The following is a 23,679-nucleotide window of genomic DNA, read 5'->3' as shown; positions in this document are numbered from 1 at the left end:
AAAGAGTATTTAACCACACTGAATACAAATCTGTTATCAGTTTCTAAAATCTCTCAATTCTGAGTTTTGTGGAAAAATTTTCAAGGGTTGTAATTGGAGAATATTTTTACCGGTGAACCTCAATCCTTATGGTTTTAAGAAAACAAATTATCACTTTGAATAAGTGTATTCACTTAGACCTAAAACAGGAGGGATGGCACATATATTATGTCGGTTTTTGTTTACATTTACAAAAATTCAATTTAGTAAAGAATTTGCCTGTGAGCCATCAATACACAATTTACTGAACTTATTCAGGAACCAGCCAACCACAAGTAGAATCCTGTAACGTATAAGGTACTACTAAAATTCGGTTTGAGCTACTTTACCTAGATGTCGCTATATGGTAAATCATAGAAATAAAATTTGGTGGATGCGCTCCTTCAAGTGAATCCGCCTAAAATTTGGTATATTTGGTAATATTCTACGAAAAGAGTTTCTGATTAGATCACCTTAAAAATTTGATATTAGGAAGAATCTTCAATCCTGAACACCTATCCACCACAAGGTTCCTAAGGGAACTTGGAGCTGTTTTATCTTTTGTTCTGCGGGGTTTTGCATAAAAAAAAATGAACATCGGACTACTCTCAAATTTCTTCATCATAAGGCCACTTCCATGCTGAATATCAATGTGCAGTCAGTTTTTCCTTAAACGTCCAAAACGAATTTTCTGGGGATACTGAGCCTTAAATGTGTAAAAAAAATTTTCTGGGCCAAATCGATGCTTAATTTGGAATCTACGACCTCGGAACTATTCAAAAATATCATAAAATGTTAGAATTTGATCGGTCAATTTTTTTGAAAAAACCAAGGCTATAACCTTGGATAAATTTTGAAAAAAAAATTTTTTAGCCTGAAAATTTGATAGAAGGAGCATTCGACCACACAGAATACAAATCTGCAATCGATTCGTTCCTGAAAAGTCTCAATTTCGAATTATTCTGAGTTTTGTAGGAACATTTTGAAGGGGGTTTGATTGGAGAATATTTTAACGGATGGACCTTAATCCTTATGGTCTAGAGAAAATAAATATTCAGTTTGAATAGGTGTATGCACTCAGAGCTAATGCGGAAGTGATGGTACATCAATTATGTTATTTTTTTTAAATTCCAAAAATTTAGTCAGAGAATTTGATTGTGAGCCATCTATACACAATTTACCGAACTTTACTAAACCACGAGTAGAATCCTGTAACGTATAAGACCCTACTATTGCTCGGTTTGAGCTACTTTTCCTAGATGTCGCCATATGTTAGAATTCTAGAAATAAAATTTGGTGGATGCGCTTTATTAAAGCGAATCCGCCTAAAAAGTGTAATAAATATTTATGAAAAATTTTATTCAGATCAACTTCAAAATTTTATGAAGAGTTTTACATACTGAATTCCTATTTGTTATCAGTTCCTTCCTCCCAAAACTCAGTTATTTCGAGTTTTGTGACAGGAATTTTGATTAAAATAAACTTTGTGGTCGAATCAACTTCAATAATCGATGTGTTGAAGAATTTTCAATATCTGCAGTTGATTGTTTCCTAACACATTGGGATATTTCGATTTTGGTAAAAAAATTGATATTTAATAATTTGTTGCATTAATTTTCTTATTTTTGAACAGTAGAATAAAAAAAATGTTATGTTAACCAGTATTCTAGTGTTTACACCATAATATTGAAATCGCTTGTTTTGTAAGAAAAAATAGAGTAGTTGTGAACATTTATTATAGTTATCTAATCTACAATACTAGTAATACAAGAAATATTCAACCAATCACATTATGATCCGATACGGACATATACTACAAGTAATAATCACCTACAAAGAATTCGAAAGTCGTAATCACAATATCATATGAGAATAAACAGCATACAAAGATTAATATTCAACCTGGAAGATATCAATTTTGTGTAGCACTTGTAAAAAAAGATACAAATAGAGCTACATCTAAGTCCTTAGGTTCTAATTTCAACAGTTATCACATAATGAAGAGTGAATTAATGGATTCTTGGAGTTTTCAGGGAATAGTACATTCAATTAAAGATCAATAACGAGGAGACAATTACTTAAAAATTATTATTGATTGGTTCTAAGGTGATATAAAATCATAATTTAAATATATCTACAATTGATATAAATTGGAAAAAAGGTTAAAATTTTGATAAATGCAGTAACCACCTCCTTTATAACAAAATTTTTCTGCAAAACGGTTGATAAACACCTTTGGATACTAATCGATACAATAAAAAAATACAGACACGAAGTTTGTTGGTTACCTTTCGGAGGAAAACATTTTCTTCATCACTCGAAGAAAGTAATTGAATATTTAAAAAAAATTAAGTGAACAAAAACTGATTCGAAGACAAACGAAATTAATTCGGTATTCCGTAAAATTTTGCAAAAAAAGAAAATACAACAAGTGGTTGTTTCCAATCTTTAAAATGAATATTACTTGAAAAATTCGACACGCAAAGAAATGAAGACAAATTTTTGGCACTATGAAGTATTCGAGGCAAGAATATGAATAGTTGGAAGTTGAAAATTACAAGCTTAAAACTAATTGATATGAGATGCTTCCTTAAAACATGATAATTCTTGTTTCCATCATTAGCGGTTTAGAAATTAAAGAGCAAGCAAGTATTAAGACTGAGAGCAGTGTTTGAACACAACGTTTGTTAAGATGTTTGAAATCGCACGAAGACATAAGCATATCCAAAATAACCTGGAATAATTATTCAATTGACTCGGCTTTTAATTGATGAAAATTCATATTTTTGTTTATTTGTAACCTTGAAGTTCTTCGGATTTGAAAATATTCCTATTTTCCTTTCCTCTTTATACTAAAAATTTGGGTAAATGTTTTCAAAACTGCTCTCTCCTATTTTTCACTTTTTTATTATTTTAGTTTGAAAACCAACAAAATCATTCTAGAATGATCATTTTCAATGAAAAATAATAAAAAAGAAGTGATAGATATGAGGGGGCGGTTTTGTAAGCATTTACCAATATTGTGTTCGCCAAAATCGTTAATTTTAAAATTCAACACAAAAATATAAAACGATTGAAAAAATTAAAATACTCTACAATTCGAATAAGTGCAAAATAATGTACATCTTTAGATCTTCGCCATTCTTTGGTTTCGTTCTGGTAACTGAAGTAGTGAATTCCATCAGAATATTTTGAATATATTTATGGCAACTTTCAATAACGAAAATACAAATTTTCTCAAACAGAAAGAAAACATATTAAGTTTTCAAGTTGTTCTATTTACTAAAACTTTTTTTTTCAAGAAAAAATTATTCTAAAAGAAATTTCCACTTTTGATGGAAACGACACAACAAATTAATTAATGACTTTTTACACATTTGGATATGAAAGAGAACAATAAAAAAAAAATTCTCACACACACACCAGAGAGAGTGAGATTCAATTCCACCATTTCTGCCAAGGTTCGATAAAAAAAAGGGATATGTTACAAGGCCTATACGCGACGGTGAAAATTAAAAATTTTCAGCTAAACAACGCAACCCCGATCACAATTCACCACACTATATATAATCGAATAATAATAAACCTTTCTCAAGTTCAACATAAAAACACAATGAACAATATATTAATAGATCTAAAAATAACAAAATTTACAAATAGTAACGATCGAAATAAAAACCGGTTCTTATTTACAAATCCACAATGAGTTTACCTACGTCACTCGACTTCCTCTCCAGGGTGCTGGATTCTATCCCGCTGTCCTCGTCCGCGCTGTCCAGCAGACTGGCCTCGCCTTTTTCCTCTTCCTTGTTGATCTTTTTCGCCTTGGTCTCGACCTCTTTCCGGTCCAGGGGTTTGTAGGGAAGCGCTTCGAAGCAGACGTTGCTGGTCTCGTCCCTATCCGGGGTATCCACATGTTGCACCAAGAACCTGCTCTTTCCGAACGTGGTAAACGCAGGTCTTTCTCTCAGAACCACGGGTTCGACGTTGGGTTCCAGATTGAAGGTCTTGTTCGAGGTGAACGTGTTTGGGCTTGACGGTAGGTCAAGTTTCAGCTTGTCTCTGGTATGCCTGAGGCCGCCCAGGATTTCGCTGGTCCGGTTTTCCTTGTCTTTCTGCCTCGAGCTGGCGCATGCGATTTCGGCCAAGAGTTTTAGGCTTGGTACTGCAGAGGGGCCTATACTGGGCAGATCCAGCCGTTCCATGCTTCCAGGGGTTACGTCTTCTACGCCGCTGTCTGGGGTGGTGTTATCGTTGAGTTTCGAAGATTCCGACCAGTGGTCACCGCCTGGGAAGAACTGGGAACTGGTACTCCCCATCATATTGAACGGTGTGGCAGAACCCGTTACGAAGAACTCGCTGGTGAAGGCTGAAATACGAAGAACATTATTAAACACTGCTAAATTCACCTATGTTTTTCTATTTAGTAGAAATATGTTATATGTGATAGGGAACTTAGTGTTTTTGTTGATGACAAAAGTAGTAGTTTCAAAACGTTGAATGGAATCCAGCAGGGATCGATTTTGTGTCCCATACTTTTCAACTTATAACGGGTGCCAACTTCAAGTTGGCATTACTGTTCAAGATGGCGACCGATTTAACAGCTGCCAAGTGATTCATTCTCAGTTTGGTTTGGCAATTTATCATGAATTTGGAGTGAATCTAATCCTCGAGTGTATGTCGAAACACCGATACATCCAGAAAAACTGACTGTTTGGTGCGCTTTATGGGCTGGTGGAATCATTGGTCCGTACTTCTTCAAAAACGATGATGGCCAGAACGTTACAGTCAATGGTGATCGGTATAGAGCCAAGATTACTAACTTTTTCATTCCAGAATTGAACAACCATGATGTCCAGGAGCTGTGGTTCCAACAAGACGGCGCAACATGTCACACAGCTCGTGCCACAATCGATTTATTGAAAGACACGTTTGGTGACCGCCTAATTTCACGTTTTGGACCTGTAAATTGGCCTCCAAGATCTTGTGATTTAACACCGCTAGTCTACTTTCTGTGGGGCTATGTAAAGTCATTGGTCTATGCGGATAAGCCACAAACCCTTGACCATTTGGAAGACAACATTCGCCGTGTTATTGCCGATATACGGCCACAAATGTTGGAAAAAGTCATCGAAAATTGGACATCCAGATTGGACTACATCCGAGCCAGCCGTGGCGGTCATATGCCAGAAATCATATTTAAAATGTAATGCCACAAAATAATCTTGCGGATAACTAAAATTCATGTCAATCGAATAATCCATCGTTGTTTTATTGCAATTTAAAGTTCTATAGCTCTAAAAAAAAACACCCTTTAGTTTCAAAACGATGAATAGAATTCCACAGGCATTGGTTTTGTGTCCCATAGTTTTCAATACTTCCCCAAAAGAATATACATATAATTATCACTTACAAGTATTGAAATCTGTTGATAGCGTCTCGCCTTCTGTGAAGTTCGTGGCTGTTGAAAAATCGCTGAATTCTGAGGTGGAATCAATGTCGAAGTACCATTCTGCCAGAAAAAAATATTCATTAAATTTTGGAACGTATTCGATCAAACTGAGATTAAATTACCTGGGTACGAAGTTGCTGGAGGAGGATTGTTCCAAAGATCGAAACTCTGAAGAATCGGACTGTCTGGTTCTCTGGGATATTCGTAGACGCAGTGGTATCTTTGTTTTTTGAACCAGACTCCCTTTTTCTGGAACATTTTCAAATGTGAGTTGTTATAATATAATTTAAGAGGAAATTTTTTCGACTATAAAAAATCAAAGCCATAGCCAGGGGGAGTCCGATGGGATTAGGACATTTTTAAAGTGAAATTTAAAAATTGAATGAGTCATTGAAGCGTGTATTGTTCCATCGTTCCATATTCAGTAATGGCGTAGTTTTTACTTGTCTAATGTCAAAATATGAAAACTTCAAAAGTGACAGCTGCCAAAATAGCGGGTTATTCAAAAAAGAAAAACAACACCTATTGGAAAAGTCTTCACATAGAAAAGAAATTAGAGAACAGAGTAGATTGAGCTTACATACAGTACCCTCCCTCTCTCTCTGGCTTCACTTTTTTGGCCACCGTGTAGTGTACAGAGTACAATGTTTAGCATCTAACACGAACAACAGAAACGCTTGCACTCACCTTTTCCTCTTTTTCCAGAGTTTTCTCAGGCGAACGAAGGGCAGATTTTGTAGGTGTTGCATACTTGTCCCAAGCACTGGGGATGAATTCTGGACATTCACCCTCATCGTCACTGCAACTACTCTCACTAGATGTCTCCGTTTTGGCACCATGATTGGGCTCAAGGTCATCCAACTAAACGAAAAAATTATAGGTTAATTTTTCCTCGGCAGATATCTTTGAAGGGAAGAAAATACTTCGTGCATTGATGATATTCATGAATGAATTCAGATACTTTTAGAAATACTTGATTGCCTCGTCCTGATAAAAATTTCAACAAAGAATTATTGATTTTCAAGAATCACTTGAGACTTTACCATGGGAACAACTTACACCTAGTATTTCTAAATTGATTTTTACCTAACCTAAAAATGAATTCAGAAATGCTTCAAGATGTAATTTAAAAATAATTTTTTTACTTTTTTTCGATTCCAGTTCAAATATACATGAATTGTTGTGTTTAATAACGACAAGGAATGATTTTAGTAGCTACATATTAGGCGACATAGGTATTAGTACACAAGCATGCGAAAAAAAAAATTAAAAAACTAGACAAATCGTGCCCAAAGATCTTGATAGTTCATGTGAAGGATACAATAATTGAAAACTTTAAGATACGAAGTAAGCTTTCGGGCAGAATTCGTCAAATTTTTTTCAGAGGAAAAACTCACCATATCTTGTGGGAGGGCTTGTAGAGCTTTGAGGGACTCTTCATGCTCACCCTCCTAAGAAAAAAGAAAATGGGGATAGAAGCACAAATATGAGAACAAGCTTTTATGGACTCGAACAAAAGAAACCTCTCCATATTCGAATATTTACAGTTGATTGAATGAAATTTGGAATTTTAATGGAAAATCAAACTGCTTAAATAAGCAAAATCAATGCGATCCCTTGCCTATGGTGGAATTCTAAATGCCTGTGAAATATGGTGTTACTCAGCTTTGTGACAATACATATCTTCAATTTTATAATTCTATATGGCCATGTTTTCGATAAAATTTGTGGTTGGCAAATGGACTTAGGTAAATATATTTTTTCAAAATAGAGATTTCAAATTTCGAGACGTGAATACGCTCTATTAGTGATGACGTCACACACACCGCCATTTTTGGTTCTCCTGTCAGTGTTCGGAATCCAAACAAACAAATTGTTATTCGAATTAGTACATTGTCGTTGAAGAAATTGGCTTATTTTGATAAATAATATTATTTGAGGAACGATTTTACTATTAATTGATAGACAGAAGGCACGAGATTAATGCCAGTAAGTTCAAACTTGAAGTTCAACTGATAAACACGGCTTTTTACAAAATCTGGGGAATGATACAGGATTCAAACTTACTGGTATTAACCTCGTTCCTTCTGTCTATCAATTAATACTGAAATCGTTCCTCAAATACTCTTATTTATGAAAGTAACCTAATTCCTTCAACGACACCGTACTTATTTGAATGACAATTTATTTGTTTGGATTCCGAACACTGACAGGAGAACCAAAAATGGCGGTGTGTGACGTCATCACTAATAGAGCGTATTGTTAAAATTTCCATTAGTGATTCGCCTCATTTATTTGTTGGTTATGTCACGAAAACAGATAAAATTTGACATTTGACATTTCGACAAAAGTATTTTCCCCAATCTAACCCGCCAACGTATTTCCTAAAATCTTCATCCAAAAGCAAATTTAGCCTATAAGTAGCACAAGCAAGCAACATCTGACACGATAACGTCACTGGACAAAAACTTCCTCATCGAATCGATTTCGAAATAAGAAAAAAATCACCACAACAGATCTAAAAATTAACGACGACGCTCACCCTCCAAATGAACTCTCCACTAGAGCTGGACCTGGTATCCGATCCACTTTCCCAGTCCTGCTCATTCTGGATATCGTTGCTCTCGCTAAAAGAGGTTGACATGAGGTGGGATTCCCCCGGTCCGCTGAACCGGATGTCGGTCAAAACGCCAAACAATTGATCGTCCTGTTCTTCCTCGCCGTTTCCTATTATCAGATCATCCTCGATACAATCCGCCTTAGGGGAGCCTGGAAGAGATATTCACAAGTTGACACCCACTTTTAAATTGATGAAGTAAACAGCGCAACTCACCGTCAAGCCCCGCCTTCTCTAGGTCAGCGCTGATCTTCGCGTTTTCCAAATTCGTGATGTTCACGTAGTCCTCCTCGTTCAGGATATCGCCAACGTTCTCTACATTCTCGTAAACCGCTGCATCGCCGTTCAAGTTCACGTAGCTCGGCAATTCTTGACCTCCTTTCACCTCCTCATAAAGGGGCGGTTCGCTTTCGTCCTTAATCACGCCTTCCGAATACTCGTTGATGTAGTGGGGCGTGCCCCCTTCGTCTTTTACGTTAGTGTAGGTGGGCGGATCGATCTCATCGTTGGCTCCGCCCTCCGAATTCACGTTGATGTAGTGAGGAGACTCGTTGGTGTAAGTGGGCGTATCTTCGACCTCGCCGTCGTTAGCTCCGCCTTCCGAGCTCAAATTAGCGTAGGAGGGAGGATCCGTTTCGTCTTTAACCACGCCTTCGACGTTCTCGTACGTGACGGAATCCTGAGTCTCGCTGTCATCGGAGCCCTTGCGACCGACGTCCAACAATCCCTTCTTCAGCAGCGAGTCTGACAGTTGTTTCCAGGGGTGGTCGTCTGGAGAGGGCAGCGGGGCGGCTGTCTTGTCCATAGGGACGGACTGGGAGGAGTTCGAGTCGGACCGGCCCTCCTGCGGTTCCGTGACCACTACCGATACGAGCTCGCTGTGCTCCCTCTCCCTAAACAGAAAATCCGCTAGGTAGGTCTTGTCGGGGACGGATTGGTCCATGGGGCTCTCCAGGTCGACGACCGGGCTGTCTAGGGGCATGCCCACCGCCGTGCCCATCCGGAAGTAATCGATGGCGTCCCTTTTGATCTGCTCGTCCACGAGCTTCTTGGCCGCCTCTTCCGTTTGGTCGGACGAAGACTCGGTCTTGTCCTCCTGGTCGGCCACGACGTACGTCATGTCCTCCAGGTTGAAAAGGGTGTCGTTGGAGCAGCAGGAGTCCTGACTGAGGGTGTGCTGCTGGTGGAGACCCTGCGCTTTGAGCGACTGACTGTCGTTCTCGTGCGGGGCGGCGTCCTCGAGGAGTTTCTCGGGCCAATCGTCGCTAGCTCCGGAGGCTGGACTGAAATGAAGAAAGGGGAGGGGTGATTTAGACGTCTTAGATGTGGGCGGTCCAAGTTTACGAGTTGGGAGTGGTATACAGCACAAACGAAATAGGTTTTTAGAGGGAACACCACCACGTGACATTCTCGAGATCTGTCCGTATGTGCCCAGAGGGGCGGTGTTGCCAGAACGATTGAATAATCAGTAGAAGTTAGGAATATTACAATAATTCCAACTTTCGTCGAAAGAGAGTACTTTACTAGTCTTTTTATAAATTTCAGTGCTTTGTAGGGATACCATATCATCAATTCTTTTGTGAAAACCGAAAAGTTATTAAAATTATAATTTTTTTCATTCGTTTTTTAAAAATATTAAAATTCTACAATGTAAATTATTGCTTGAAGAAATTAGGGGAAAACCTATTGAAAATCGGTGATTTGTAAGAAGAAATATCTCTTATTTCGTTTGAACTGAGCAATCACGTGGTGGTGTTACCTCTTAACCAGTGGCGTCCGCTGTCAAGTGCATTGAGGCAGCAGGTTAGGTTGGGTTAAAATTTTCAAGTAACAAAATAGCCAACATTTGTGACTAATTTAGTTTTAATTCTTCGATTTATCATTTTCGTTCAATGTTACAGCTACCTAAAACGCAGTTTAAATGTTTTCAAATTTTTATTGTCCTTTTTACGCTCTGCCTCTTGAACATCTGACGAACCGCCTCTGGTTTTAGCCATACCTTGTACATTAATCATAATCAATTAACGAATCGTGAGACATATGTTACTATGTTAATGTGCATCAATAAACAAATAACCCTGTTTGTTTGACAAGTTTTTAGTCACCGAGAATGATCATTACATAATGTTTACTCACCTAAATGAAGATTCGGTCTGAGGTCATAACAAAGCATGTATAGTTACGGTACAGTGTGAATAAAAGTGTCAGATAAGTACCGCAACTTGTTTGGGGATGAAAATTGTCACTGATGAAGTGATTTGAAGCAAACTTGAAAAGTTTAGTACGCTGTAGGAATTAAATGGGTAATTTTTTTAAAGGTTAGGGTTTTCTCGAATATTTTCAGTAAAAAGTTCTAATAAATAAATAAATAGTTTACTCAATCTAAATATAATCCAATAAAAATTATATAGGTATGCATACATTCAAGACGGATGTTCATATTTATATTTTGTAAATGTAGTAGGTGATGGAAACTCACCTGCCGGTGGCAGTGCAAACGTAGTCTGAATCATCTTCGTTTTCGCTTTCCTCAGGTATTGGCGATAGAGGTGTATTATATACGTTATACCTCAAGAAAACTTCCTCTTTCTCGCTTGGATCCCACTCCTCATTGTTCTCCTTGAGTTTATCACTAGTTGATCCCTAAATTGAAAAAATACAATAAATAAATTGAAAAAATACTCAGGTTTACAAGGAAAGCTCAGGACTCCCCAATTTACCGAGCAAAGAAGCATTTAACCAAATACCACCAGAAATTAAGTATATAAGAACTAAAAAAAACTTTAATATTAAGCTTAAGTTGTACCTGAAAGATTTATTTTGTTTAGTTTAACTTTGTTGTTGTTTTGAATATTTTATAGTATTATTATTTTTGTATATTGTTAAATAGGCTTTGTCACCAGTACTTGTACTGTATTAGAGGTCAAGAATAAAGAAGTTAATAAATAAATGAATTAAGAGTTAAATTGTTTATTTAACTCATACTGAGTGACATAAATCTAAAGTCAACAAATGGAAATTTGGACAACTAGCTCTACGAGACTGTTTTGCTACTACGCGCCAAATCGAAATTGTCAAACTCTACCTGTGCGTGTGGTAACTTGGCCAACAGTTCTCCCCTTAGAGCGGCAAGTATTTCATCATCCATCCCAAATCTATCGCTATTCTTCAAACCTTTCTGTTCGATTTGACCCGAGATGCTGCTACTGGACTGAGGGTGCAAGAACCATCCTCCACTCGATTCCCAGGTACCGGATTCATCTAACAAACAGATCAAGTTAAAGTTTTCAATTTTGCTATGAAAAAATGCAGGCAACACTCTCACATACAACAAATTTCGATAATTTTGAAGGTTACGTTACCTTGGTCATCCGTGGCACAATCTTCCGCAGACAAAGACCCTTCAAGAGTGTCAACATCATACGTCCTGTTCAGTTCGGACTCTTCCACCTCATAGGTCTCATCCAGGTTATGCTCCTCCTCTCCCTCTATATTGATGGTCTGGTTCTTGTACACGTCATCCAGAAATCCCCCCTCCAAACTCACCTCTATGTCGCTGTTAGGGGGCGTGGTCGTCGAATCAGCGCCCTCTATGAACAACATGCTCTGCGGTTCCGAACTGAGGCTCTCGAAGACCACATTCTGATCGTTTATGTTCTTGGTCTGCGTGTCTATGGCGTTACCAAGGAAGTTATCCCAGGTTTCCAACGAGTAGTTCAGGTTGGTGCTATCATCGGGGTTCTCCCCTTCAGAATCCCTAGGTTTCTTGCTAGGCGTCGAAGAAATGAGCTCAAGCGACGATTTTTGCTTGACCCTCAACGAACTGAAGGCGTTGAGGTGAGTTAACGGGTTAGGATTGGAGGCTGCTTGGGAGTCGCTGAGGTCGAAGGCTACCGTAGGGTAATCTTCAACATCTTCTTCATCAGGTTTCTGCGCTATCGCACCTTGTTGCTCCAACGCGTTGGTTTTGAAACTGCTCTCGCAGCTCAAATCGTCGTTTAACTCAGACTCGTAGCTCGTTATTATGAAATCCATCAGTTTATCGTTGTTCTCGATAAGATCGATCAGTTTTGGCACTTTGCAAGGTTTGGCTTCTGTTGGAGTTTTCAGATCTTCTTGGCAGTTTGTCTTGTTTTGGCTCTCTTCGATTCTCTTAACTTCATTCTCTACAAAACTCGTTTTCAAAATCGTTTCTTCTTCGACCACCACCGTTTCATTGTGTGGCATCGTATCTTCTGTTTCGTACACCGAATCGCTTTCAATTTTTCTATAATTGCCGCTTATCTGCGAAAAATCCGCATCTGAGATCTGGGAATTCATCTCGAAAGAGTTCAAGTCTTCCCCCATTTGAAACACGTACAGATTTTCGAGTGTATTTTTGTTCCTATCGTTTAGTAGTTCTAACGATTCGCAACTTTGTTCCGATTCTTTTTTCTCTCCATCTCCGTTACTGAACGATTCTAAGCTGTCCTGTAACGTAGAAGGGGACGATTCAGAAGTTTCCACCTTCTCGAGAGAGATCTTTTCTGTACTTTCAAGGTCTTGTAGATTCAAACTTGGATGGTCTTCGTTGTGACCGTTACATGCCTCTGTTAGTGGCTCTATATTTTCACATTTTTCATTGGAAAGTAACATTACTTCTCCACAATTTCCATTCAATTGCAGCATTTCATTCTCCAAATTTTCCCTGACAATTTCTTCTGTAACCGAGGTGGAATCATTTTTTAATTCATTGCAAATTGTTTGTTCTGAAACTTCTTCTCTTTCTGTTAATTCTTTAGGATCTAATATAATTTTATCATTTAATACTGATTCATCACAAATAGGTTGATTATCAGGAACACATAAGTCATGTTTTTCATTCGTTTCTATATCACTTACTTCATCGACGTAAGATTCTTCAGTCTTAAAGTTAATCATTCCGTTCTTTATTTTGTCTGGTTTGTTTTCTATACTTTCTGTTGGTAAATTTTCCTTTGCTGATTCTTCTTCATCTTGTAAGATTGTTTGATGTTCTTCTAATTCTCCTTCAGTACAGTTAGTTGCAGTTTCAACCTTTTGAAGATCTAATGTTGTGTTAATTGTATTTGAATTATTTGTTATTGGTTCTTCTTTATCTTCTTCTTCATGTTTTTCACAAGATGATTCTATTTTCGCTTGTTCTGCAGCGATATAGTTAATTTCTTCCTTTATAAAGTTTAGTGTTGAGTTAACAATATTTGAAATATTACTTATTGATTCTTTTTCTTCAACTGTATCTTCATGTTTCTCACAAGGAGATTCCGTTTCCACCTGATCTGCAGAAATCGAGATAATTTCTGATTTTGTAAGATCTAGTGTAGAATTTGGAATATCTGGAGTATCAGTTATTGATCTTTTTTCTTTAAACGTATCTTCAGGAGATTCTATTCCAATAATGTGCTCTTCAGAGCTTGAGGCAGGGTGTTGTGGAATTTCTTTCGCTATCTCATGTTCTAAATCGGCAATTGGTGAATGAAGGATGTTTTGTGGAGATTCTAGACAATTTACACTGTGTGATGTATCCAAAGGCGTCAGATCAGAATTCCCGTTCTCGTACGTTAAACTATAATGATTCCCTTCGTTATCAACCGGTAAATTGGCCACAATAGAATTATTCTGTATTATTTCGCACAATTTCGGCACTTCGTAAGACACGAAAGTCTTGTTCTCCCCATACTCCAGGGACTCCTCCAAATTGATGATCTCGTTCAGTTTGACCACATGTATCGGACTCAGTTTATCAATGGTAACGTTAAATACATTGTACACTTGGTTCACCGGCGGCAGTTCACTGGTACCGCTCAATTCTTTGATTAACCTCTCGTTGGAAGAACTAGCACCAACGCCACTATCCCTATCTAAATCTAAATTATTGTTTACTTGTTCATTTCTTAAAGTTTGACTATATTTATCAGGTACAAAAAATAGACTATCCCTATGTTCCTCCTGCAGTTTCCTAAGCTCGGCCTGAAAATCGTCCTGCACGCTGAGCAGATTGCCCTCGCTGCCGTGCACGTGGTTGGCGCTCTCCAGGTTATGTTTGGGCGCCAATCGCACGTTCTTGTAGGTCACCCTAGGCTCCAGGCTGGGTTGGGGGGTTTCGGATTCCGACTCCGAACAGTCGATGTGGGTGAGCACCATCAGATCGGTGACCGATTTGGATTTCTGACGCACTTTTTCCGTGTAGGCGCCCCTCTCGATCTTCTTCTTCCAGTTCTCCTCCTCCGTCTCGCTGCTGCTGCTTCTGCGCATGTTGTAGACCATACTGTCGTCCAAACTGTCAGTTTCCAGGGGTTCCTTCGACTGACCGCTGAGTTCGAACTCAAACTTCTGGTTCTGTTTGGTGGGCAGCAAAACAGAGTGGGCGTTATCCTCTTCCGACGTCCTCGATCTGTCCATGTCCTCCATCGAACCTAAACAACGATTAATTTATTTAATACTCCTTCATCAAACACAGGAATGATGATAACACAGATTGGTGTTTGAGAAATCTGTTACACAGAGGGAAATTTTGAATCCAGAAGTTTCTATTGCTTCCGAACCTTATCCAAGTAGCATAATTGCATATTTTTTATGACCGAGCTATCCCAGCATGCATTGGCAACTTCGTGGCTTTGGGAAGTCCTTTTGTAGGACGAATTCAACCTAGATACTTGATACAAAGAAATAATATTATTTCTTTATATCAAGATGCAATACAATTCGAATTTTAAGGTTATTTTTGAGAAGCAACCCCCAAGAAGAAGTTTTTGTTGAAAAAAGTAAGTTTACTTTAGGCTCTAACGCATCTGGAGTGATCTAAAACTTGTTTCTTACAACTTTACAACAAATCCAATAAATTCGGCGAAAAACTGAAGCGATCATGAAACAGTTCGCTAACCACTCCCTTTTGACCAAAACACGCCCACAAACGACCACGCCCACGTACGTACTCTATGGTTCTTACACGGCGGGAGGCAGAAGTAGGGGAAACTCACCAATCAGGTTGTTCATACTGGGAGACGAAGGTTGGACGACGACCCGTTCGGCAGTGCTCGGGTTGTTGTTCGGTTTCAGGGAGTTCCATCGCTGGTCGAACGACTCCTGCGATCCCTGAAGGTCGGACTGCGAGCCCTGACCCTCGGACTTGCAAACCGTGAACACCTGGAGTAGATCGGTGAGGGTCAGGTAGATCTGGGTCGAGGTAGGCCTGGATTCCGGAGTCAGCCAGCAGGATTGCATGAGGCGATAGCTGAAATGGGCGTTTGGTCAAGTTGATGGTCCACGAAAATAAAAAAAGTCAATCCATAGTTATTGTACTGTGTTACAATTCGATTATTCTATATTCTAGATCTGTAATATACTAGCAAGGAAGAGTATCAACTCTGGTGACCTGATCGTTGCATAAAATTATAAGCACACAGAAGTGTGAGGAAATGTTCTGCCTAAAGATAAGGCAAACCAGTAATAACATCGTCGAAATTTTTAAAAAACTCTCTCATTTTGTCGATCACTGTAGAATTCTTCGTCGTTGTTTGATTAAATTTTTCAAATGACTCGAAATAACTCCCCAAACCAGTTATATCGATGAGATGTGGAAGATGAGCACAACTTCCACCAAATCGCCACGCGGCAGCACGTGTTCTATTTCGAGCAATGAAAGTGACGAAATCGACACATAGTGTTCCGATAGGCAAACAACTAGCATACTGGAATTAATTCAAGAAGACTGGTAAGACAATAAATTCCCTGCTCCATAATACATTTCTGGGAACTTGTAAAATCCTTGTATATTAGAAATATTCTGACATACTTCAAGTGACTTTGAACGAACTTCATCCAAATAAAAAGAAAAAACAATCACACAACGAACTAAAACCGAGTAAAAATCCCCCTACGGACCGCATTGGTCTATGCGAATAATAACATAGATTATTCCGAGAAAAAAATACAGCAATAAACATTAGCCATCATAAGAAATATAATTATGGAGGGTAGAGTTGGTTCGCCATTTTTGGTTCTCCTGTCAGTGTTCGGAATCCAAACAAATAAGTTGTCATTCAAATTAGTACGGTGTCGTTGAAGGAATTGGAATATTTTCATAAATAAAAGTATTTGAGGAACGATTTCAGTATTAACTGATAGACAGAAGGAACGAGGTTAATACCAGTAAGTTTGAATCCTGTATCATTCCCCAGATTTTGTAAAAAGCCGTGTTTATTAGTTGAACTTCAAGTTCGAACTTACTGGCATTAATCTCGTTCCTTCTGTCTATCAGTTAACAGTAAAATCGTTCCTTAAATAATTTTATTTATCAAAATAAGCCAAGACAACGTACTAATTTGAATGACAATTTGTTTGTTTGGATTCCGAACTCGACAAGAGAACTAAAATGGCGGTGTGTGACGTCATCACTAATAGAGCGTATAATCTGTTATGATAGATTGATAGAAGTGTTGAGAAAGTGTCCAGCGGAAAAGGAATTTAGGAGGCGCTAGTGTAGCTAGAGGGTAGCCAATCCAAGAAGACGAATCGCTAGTGCAGGGAGAGGGTAACCAATCCAAGAAGGCGAACCGGGAACCGCTAGTGTAGGGAGAGGGGCACCAATCAAATAAAGCGAACATACTTTCATCGCTGTTTACTTCTTTCAGATCTTTATGACGTTTCCTATGAAATTCACAATCTAGCTACACTAGGACACTTTTGAAACGGGAAGATTAATTTCCCTATCTCTATCCTTCATAAATATAACTAAGAAGTGCGTAGCTGCTCCAATGAAAGTAACCAAATCGGAATCCTGCCGGAACGTGGAAGATTTTAGCCAATAGAAACAAGCAAATCGACACATTATGTTTCCAGAGACAATCCGTTATATACCGGGGTGTACTTGAAAGTACTGTTACCAAATAAATTCCCTGTCCCCAAATGAAATATTTTGGCTTACTCCAAATGACTTTGGATATACTATACTCACATGTAATCCGTGTAGAGAACCATGTGCGACGGCCTGGGCAGTCTGACGTGCGCCTTGCCCAAGACCTGGGTGATGACCTCGTCGTCCGTCAGGTCGACGTAAGGTCTCGCTCCCTGCTCGCATATCTCCCAGAAGCACACCGCCAACGACCACACATTAGCCTCCCTGGTCACCCTGTCCGGCTGTATGGTGGTGCTGGTGTGTCTGATCGATTCCGGCGCGCACCATCGCACCGATATGGTCGGTATGCCCTCGTAGTAATCGCCTGGGTACTTGGTGGAGGCCAGGCCGTAGTCGCCCAGCTTCACGGTGAGGTTGGAGGTCAGCTGGCAGTTTCGGCAGGCGAGGTCCCTGCAGAAAGATAAGAAAAAATGGGATGTAGTAAACGGTTATCCATTTTTTCCCGCTGTTTGTCGATAGATGGCTCCAGCAGTAAGTGCTGGTCGATTTTGACATATCCAAAACGTCATATGCAGGGGGATTCACCGGGCCGCAATTCCCCACTGCGTGGAGTAGTCTGTGACTTCCGAAAAACACAGAACGAGACTAAAATTCTATGTTTGGATAACTAAATTTGATATTTAATAAATTATAATTCATTTTTCGTTGGGATTGTTCAGAAATCCATAAATTTTCAATTACGAATAATTCATTACAATTCTTGAAATGTCAAATTTAGTTATCCAAACATAGAATTTTAGTTTAATTCTGTGTTTTCCGAAAGTCACAGACTACTCCACACATTTATAAATACGCTCTATTAGTGTGACGTCACACACCGCCATTTTTGGTTCTCCTGTCAGTATTCGGAATCGAAACAAATAAATTGTCATTCAAATTAGTACGGCGTCGTTGAAGGAATTGGCTTATTTTCATAAATAAGAGTATTTGAGGAACGATTTCAGTATTAATTGATAGACAGAAGGAACGAGGTTGATACCAGTAAGTTTGAAACCTGTATCATTCCCCAGATTTTGTAAAAAGACGTGTTTATTAGTTGAACTTCAAGTTCGAACTTACTGGCATTAATCTCGTGCCTTCTGTTTATCAATTAATAGTAAAATCGTTCCTTAAATAATCTTATTTATCAAAATAAGCTTATTTCTTCAACGACAACGTACTAATTTGAATGACAATTTGTTTGTTTGGATTCCGAACACTGACAGGAGAACTAAAATGGCGGTGTGTGACGTCATCACTAGTAAAGCGTATTGCGGTTTTTCCACATTTAATATTTTCAATATTGAACAACCTTTATCAAGAATGATTTTACAATCTAGATACTCACGAATGTGCTAGTCCTTTCTCGTGTAGGAACTTTAAGGCTGAAGTGATCTGGCAGCACCATATCAAGGGATATTCTGAGGCAAGAAGGTTATTATTCGTTCTATTGGACCATAGGTAACCCTTGAGATCTCCCTGCCAAAACAAAAACAAGACAATATAAGTTCCTTTTGGTATTCAAACAACGGTTATCAATACCGACCTGAGGACAAAGTTCTTGAAGCAACAGAAAAGGTTCCGAATCCAAACATCTACCGTGAAGTTTTAGGAGGTTTGTGTGGTTCCCGCACCTGTATATCTCAGCTTCGTGTAGGAAGAACACCTTTTCTTTGGCCGAAGCTGTCGAGTCCAAAATTCTGACCACGACCGGTGTCCATGTGTGGTCTTGTGGATCTTGGGCGGTGCCCTCCACCACCTGCAAGAGTTTTAAAAGTTACGTAAGATAGGGTAGATGGAGATGGATATTTAGTGCTTACACTTCCAAACCAACCCTTGCCGAGCTCTTTGATGTATTTCAACTTGGTTCTGGGGAAGTCGTAAACCCCCTCGTCTGGAAAAATTGAATTAGTTATGCTAAGGTTAAGAGACTATCCAATGATTTTTTTTTAATATAATAATGAATATTACACTATACTTGGCTTTCCTTTAAATTTTGTTTTAATTGATAATTTTATACTTTTTTCCATCTTTTTGCGTTGGAAGAGGAAATAATAAACCATAGTGTAAAATTTACAGTGTTTTTTTTTTTCATTTGATGGATTCGGTCCCTACTTGATGGAATTTCATTATAGATGAAATAATAAAACAAAGTTATTTCCACTAATCTTTTTATATTTGCGACAAAGAAATTCTATTGTTTTATTTTTTTTTCTTTTGATTGCTTATTTTTTCATTTAAACTTTGTATCTTGTATTTCAGTTCATAGACCCTTGATATACTTACTGAACCAGGAGCTGACGTTAATATCTCCATAGCTATATTCTTCTTCCAATCGAAGCTGTGAAAAAGAAATGTGTTATTTCTCCTGATGAATCATAACAATCATATTCAAAGTCCAACTTTGGAAGCAGTATATTTAGGTAAATATTGGGGCATTAAATATAGAATTAAAAATCCTGGTGTGTCCGCTGATTACACTTGGTTTAAGATAATTCTGGCGACTGAAACTCCGGATTAAGATGCATAGAATCCTTGGTATGTGTACTGATTCGATTTTGTTTCAGACTTTTTGAGATAGCCACCTGTTGCTTTGGTGTTCTGTTTCACCAGAGTTCTGTAAGGTGGTGCTTTTCAGAAATTTTCTAATTCCCGCTATCTGCCTGGCGCCGTTTAAAAATGAAATACTGATTTTAGACTTTACAAACTTCACAATAAATTACAATTCAATTCCTATCGAATTTTTATTGAAATGGATGGAATATAATGACAGATTATAGAAGATTGTTACGAGCCTAGAATATAAAATATTTTTGTTCTATACTCAAAGGTCACGAGAATCGAGATAAATGTCAAATATAAACGATGTATGCGCCATCTGAAACAGACGCGATCCCTCGAAATCAAGTAGGTATAAATCTGAAAAATCTCCCGTTTTGTCTGAAAGTTTTACAGGTATAAGTAGGCACACCAGGTTTTCTATGCATCTTACTCCGTATTCCCGGTAGTTCCTTTTTCTTTCAAAAGTGACGCTATTTAATAAAATAGGCACATTTCCCTGAAAATGTCAGCGAAAATCTTCAATTACTTTCCTTAGAGCGCTGATAATAAAGTGGACAAATTTGCATAGGAACGACAGCGCCATAGGTTACGATGCGGATATTAAGTGAAATACCGGCAAACTCCTTAAAAATCCAAGAAGTCTGGTCGCTTCATAATTCGCCAATTTTACCTTTTTTTCAGTAGTGAGTGAGCAAACCAGTATTTCTGGACATTTCAGCCTTGACCTAGATGCATAGGATACATGTATTCTTTGCATCTTGATCTTGACATATCCCAAAAAAAAATTCGCTAAGCTACCGATTATTTTAATTTATAGATAAAGCCTGCCTACCCTATCATTAGACGATGAAAAGTTCTGATGCCCCAAGGGGGCAAATATGGTGAAAGCACCCTCCGCTATCGGATTGACTAGACCATTATCAACAGTGCCGACAGTGGATACTCCCACAGGACTGTCTCGGAATTCCTAAAAACAGAAAAACAATCATCATACCGTCATATGTAACATCTTTCCCATAATAAAATTTAAATTGAAACAGAACATCGACTATCTCAAAATAAATCTGAACTCGATGAGCATATTGCATAAAGCGATTCTGTAACGAATTTAAAATAATGATGACCATTATGTTAATGGACGGACAAACAGATGGAATAATAAAACAGAATTATCCGATTAACGGAATTTCGAATCCGTTTCGCGGAATGTTATTCGACTGAAAATTGATCTGGACTAAATTGAATGCACAACGATAAATCAACACCTACCTCTTTATCATCCTTGTTACGATAGCAGGTAAAAAAAAGTGTGTTAATTCAATTAATAACTGAGTCATGGATAATGGCAGAATGGAACAATATACTCGGACAGTGCGAAAAGTTATCACGCTGCTTGCTGATTAACGTTGAAATATTTCTTTTATTACTTGGTGGACTTTACGATAAAATATAGGACTGGTTTTGTAGCATAACTTTTGAGTTATCGTTATACTCAAAACTTTACCTCTATATCATTTCATCACGATGTCTTCATTTTCCGAATTTTGATTATTTTTGAATGGAATTTTGCATTCAGATGTGAAATAATTTCAAGCTCTATGCATAATGTCGTGTTCATCGCGTCAACAGAACCATAGAAATTCAAGCAGAACCAAAAAGAAAAATACTCATTATTACTCAAATAAAAGATGATGGATTGAGTTTCTATAGATCCAAAAGAGTTCAAATTTTGCGTGTAGATAAATGACAATTTCAAACTCAATATTTCTGGTATAAAAAAACCGTCTAGGTTGAAATAGATAGTTTGTGATGTAAAACTAAGATCTCGAGCGTTCTTGTCAAATTTCAGTGGATTCATTAGAACCACAGAATTTTATTTCCAAGTAAACGAGCGCTGAAAAAGCCCATTTTCCGAACTTATTTGCTAACAAACTTGATTGAAAATGCAAATGCACTCCCCCAAGTCCACCTTGAAAACATTTCGTTCTTCGATTGTATCCAAAATCTTTTCGCAACATTGACCAAATTAAAAAAGAGTTTCCTTATCTCCTTACCTTGAATCCACTAGGACGGTGACAGCAAAGACAGCCCACCAATAAAAAGACGGTGCAGACTGTTAATAGAATTCCTATGACCCCCGGCAGTAATTGCACCGAAGTACCTGTTGAAAAATAACAATGTATTGCGATTTTGGTGTGAAAATTCGAATTTGCTATCGATACGTGTCAAATGATTGCAATTAAAGATAAATTGGAAATCTTTCGACATACAAATTGCATAATCACGACCACCAACATGAAATCCCTGAGAAATAATTGAGGATATCAAGATTCTCGTTGCTCAATACCGTATATGGCATCTTAAATTCCTTTTCTTCCATTATGAAAACGAAGAAACATACATTTCAACTTGATACTCCTACCAATCTAACCTAACTTAACCCAAAATTTTGAAAAACAGTTCATTTTAATACTTAATGATGTATCTATGATCTTAATACATTTATGATTGGGAATAAAATGAAAGAAGAAATATTTTCCACAAAATGATATCAATTTTACACATATAAAGAGAAATTATTTATTCAGAGATATTGAAATGTCTTTCTAATACATATCTACTTGCATGAATTCTGAAATTTTACATGTTTTCAGTAAAAAAAAAGCTATAAGTACTTGAAAATAATTGTATATAAAATAGAAAAAGCTTTCAATTCCGTACACTGGCACATTCAACCAGCTGCTGAATTGGGCTCAAAAACTATACAGTAATGTTGCCAAGAATTTGTGTTTCATGCGTAAGTTCAATCATCATGAAGTTAAATCCAAATAGAATGAGGACATTGAGAAGAATCACATGCGGGATTTAATCAAAAAACTACTAATCTCTTCCACAGGAATACTAACATCCTGCATGTTAGTCATTATCTTCTGCATTTTCTGTTATCATAAAGCTCTTGGTAAGAACAGATTTCCTTCAACCTTCAACTGCTATTGTTCTTTGAGGTCAGTTCATGAGGGTTTACCTTGGTAGTTTTTTAAGTTAACTATATTAATAAAATATTTTGGAGTCTATACCTTGAATAAAATCTATGAAAATTGATTACTCAAAACTTATTGGGTTTTTTTTTAAGATTAAAACTTCAAAACAGAAGGAGAAAAGTGGATTTTCTATAAGTGTAAATCTCAGTTGTGAAAAATAGTTCAGTACATGATTATATTCTCCTTTTCCTCAGTCAGTAAATCGTCTAAAATTCATCAGACCTATCACTCATGTATACCGACATAAATTATTTAAAAAAAATCCGAACAGACTGTTATTCTCAGTGATCTTAACCATTTTTGGAAGCTTGGACAACCTTGATTTTCGTCATATTTTCAGTTAGTTTGTACTCATTCTAGTACATCAAATAAAATATCTTAACATGCCTTCGTGTTCACTGTCCAAATTAAATGAATAAAGCTCAATTGAATCTCTTTAAAATGTGCATAGTTTGTCAATTGACAGCTGTTTTGCATTTATATCTAACATGAATGACCACGGAAGTATGCATTGCAATCATGAGTCACCAAACACTCACCTGGGATGGTACTTTCCAAAGGAATTGGCAATCCGTTACATAATTTAAAAAAGCATACAACTAAACACAAACACACGAACTTCCATACTTTTTCCATATTTCATTAATAGTCCCACATCAACACATTATTTATATTTGACCACAATTCATTAATAAACACTGTTTGATTATTTGTGTTCAACCCACTGAATGCACTGTAAATGTCAGATATTGGGAATATTGTCGGTCGGATTAATAGGAAATGTTACATGTTTAAATGTTTCAATATCACTTGTATATTCCAAAAGTAAATGATCACGAATCTGGAAAAGCTTTCGAGTCATTGGTTGATTAAATTTTTTCTCATTGAAAACATTATTGCTTTTCGCTTTTCTTCACTCAATTGCACTTCTTATTAAAAGTCAACTGTCAGCTTATGTCAACCGCAATTAATTACGTCAATTGATATCATTCATAGAAATAGAGATCATTAATTATACATTAAATTCACATTTACTTTTCGCACCTTAAGAAATATTGAATGTTTGGACTCTAAC

The 23,679-nt window shown here is 37.5% G+C and overlaps 1 protein-coding gene across 1 annotated transcript; it reads right to left on the bottom strand.

The window, feature by feature from the left end:
- Positions 1–1,737: 1,737 nt before the first annotated feature.
- Positions 1,738–23,558, bottom strand: LOC123672648. The gene is made up of 19 exons (XM_045606842.1): positions 23,144–23,558; positions 21,618–21,724; positions 20,396–20,530; positions 19,288–19,342; positions 18,822–18,895; positions 18,548–18,760; positions 18,350–18,480; positions 17,062–17,412; positions 15,086–15,339; positions 11,450–14,521; positions 11,173–11,348; positions 10,567–10,730; positions 8,271–9,370; positions 8,013–8,239; positions 6,868–6,921; positions 6,158–6,331; positions 5,593–5,719; positions 5,432–5,530; positions 1,738–4,387 (listed from the first exon to the last, which is right to left on the bottom strand). Exons 1-19 carry the CDS (start codon positions 23,238–23,240, stop codon positions 3,708–3,710), a joined length of 7,290 nt encoding a protein of 2,429 aa, XP_045462798.1. The 5' UTR covers positions 23,241–23,558; the 3' UTR covers positions 1,738–3,707.
- Between the last annotated feature and the right edge of the window lie 121 nt (positions 23,559–23,679).

This window comes from Harmonia axyridis, chromosome 2, assembly GCF_914767665.1.
Source record: "Harmonia axyridis chromosome 2, icHarAxyr1.1, whole genome shotgun sequence".
Taxonomy (NCBI): domain Eukaryota; kingdom Metazoa; phylum Arthropoda; class Insecta; order Coleoptera; family Coccinellidae; genus Harmonia; species Harmonia axyridis.
Note: the sequence above shows the minus strand (reverse complement) of the source record. Positions and strands in the feature narration are given on the sequence as shown.

Coding starts and splice junctions, on each gene's coding strand:
- LOC123672648 (XM_045606842.1), bottom strand. CDS start 23,240: ATGGAAAAAGTATGGAAGTTCGTGTGTTTGTGTTTAGTTGTATGCTTT. Junction 21,725..23,143: donor TTTGGAAAGTACCATCCCAG/GTGAGTGTTTGG, acceptor ATTTTTCAACAG/GTACTTCGGTGCAATTACTG. Junction 19,343..20,395: donor TTTCATCGTCTAATGATAGG/GTAGGCAGGCTT, acceptor TCTTTTTCACAG/CTTCGATTGGAAGAAGAATA.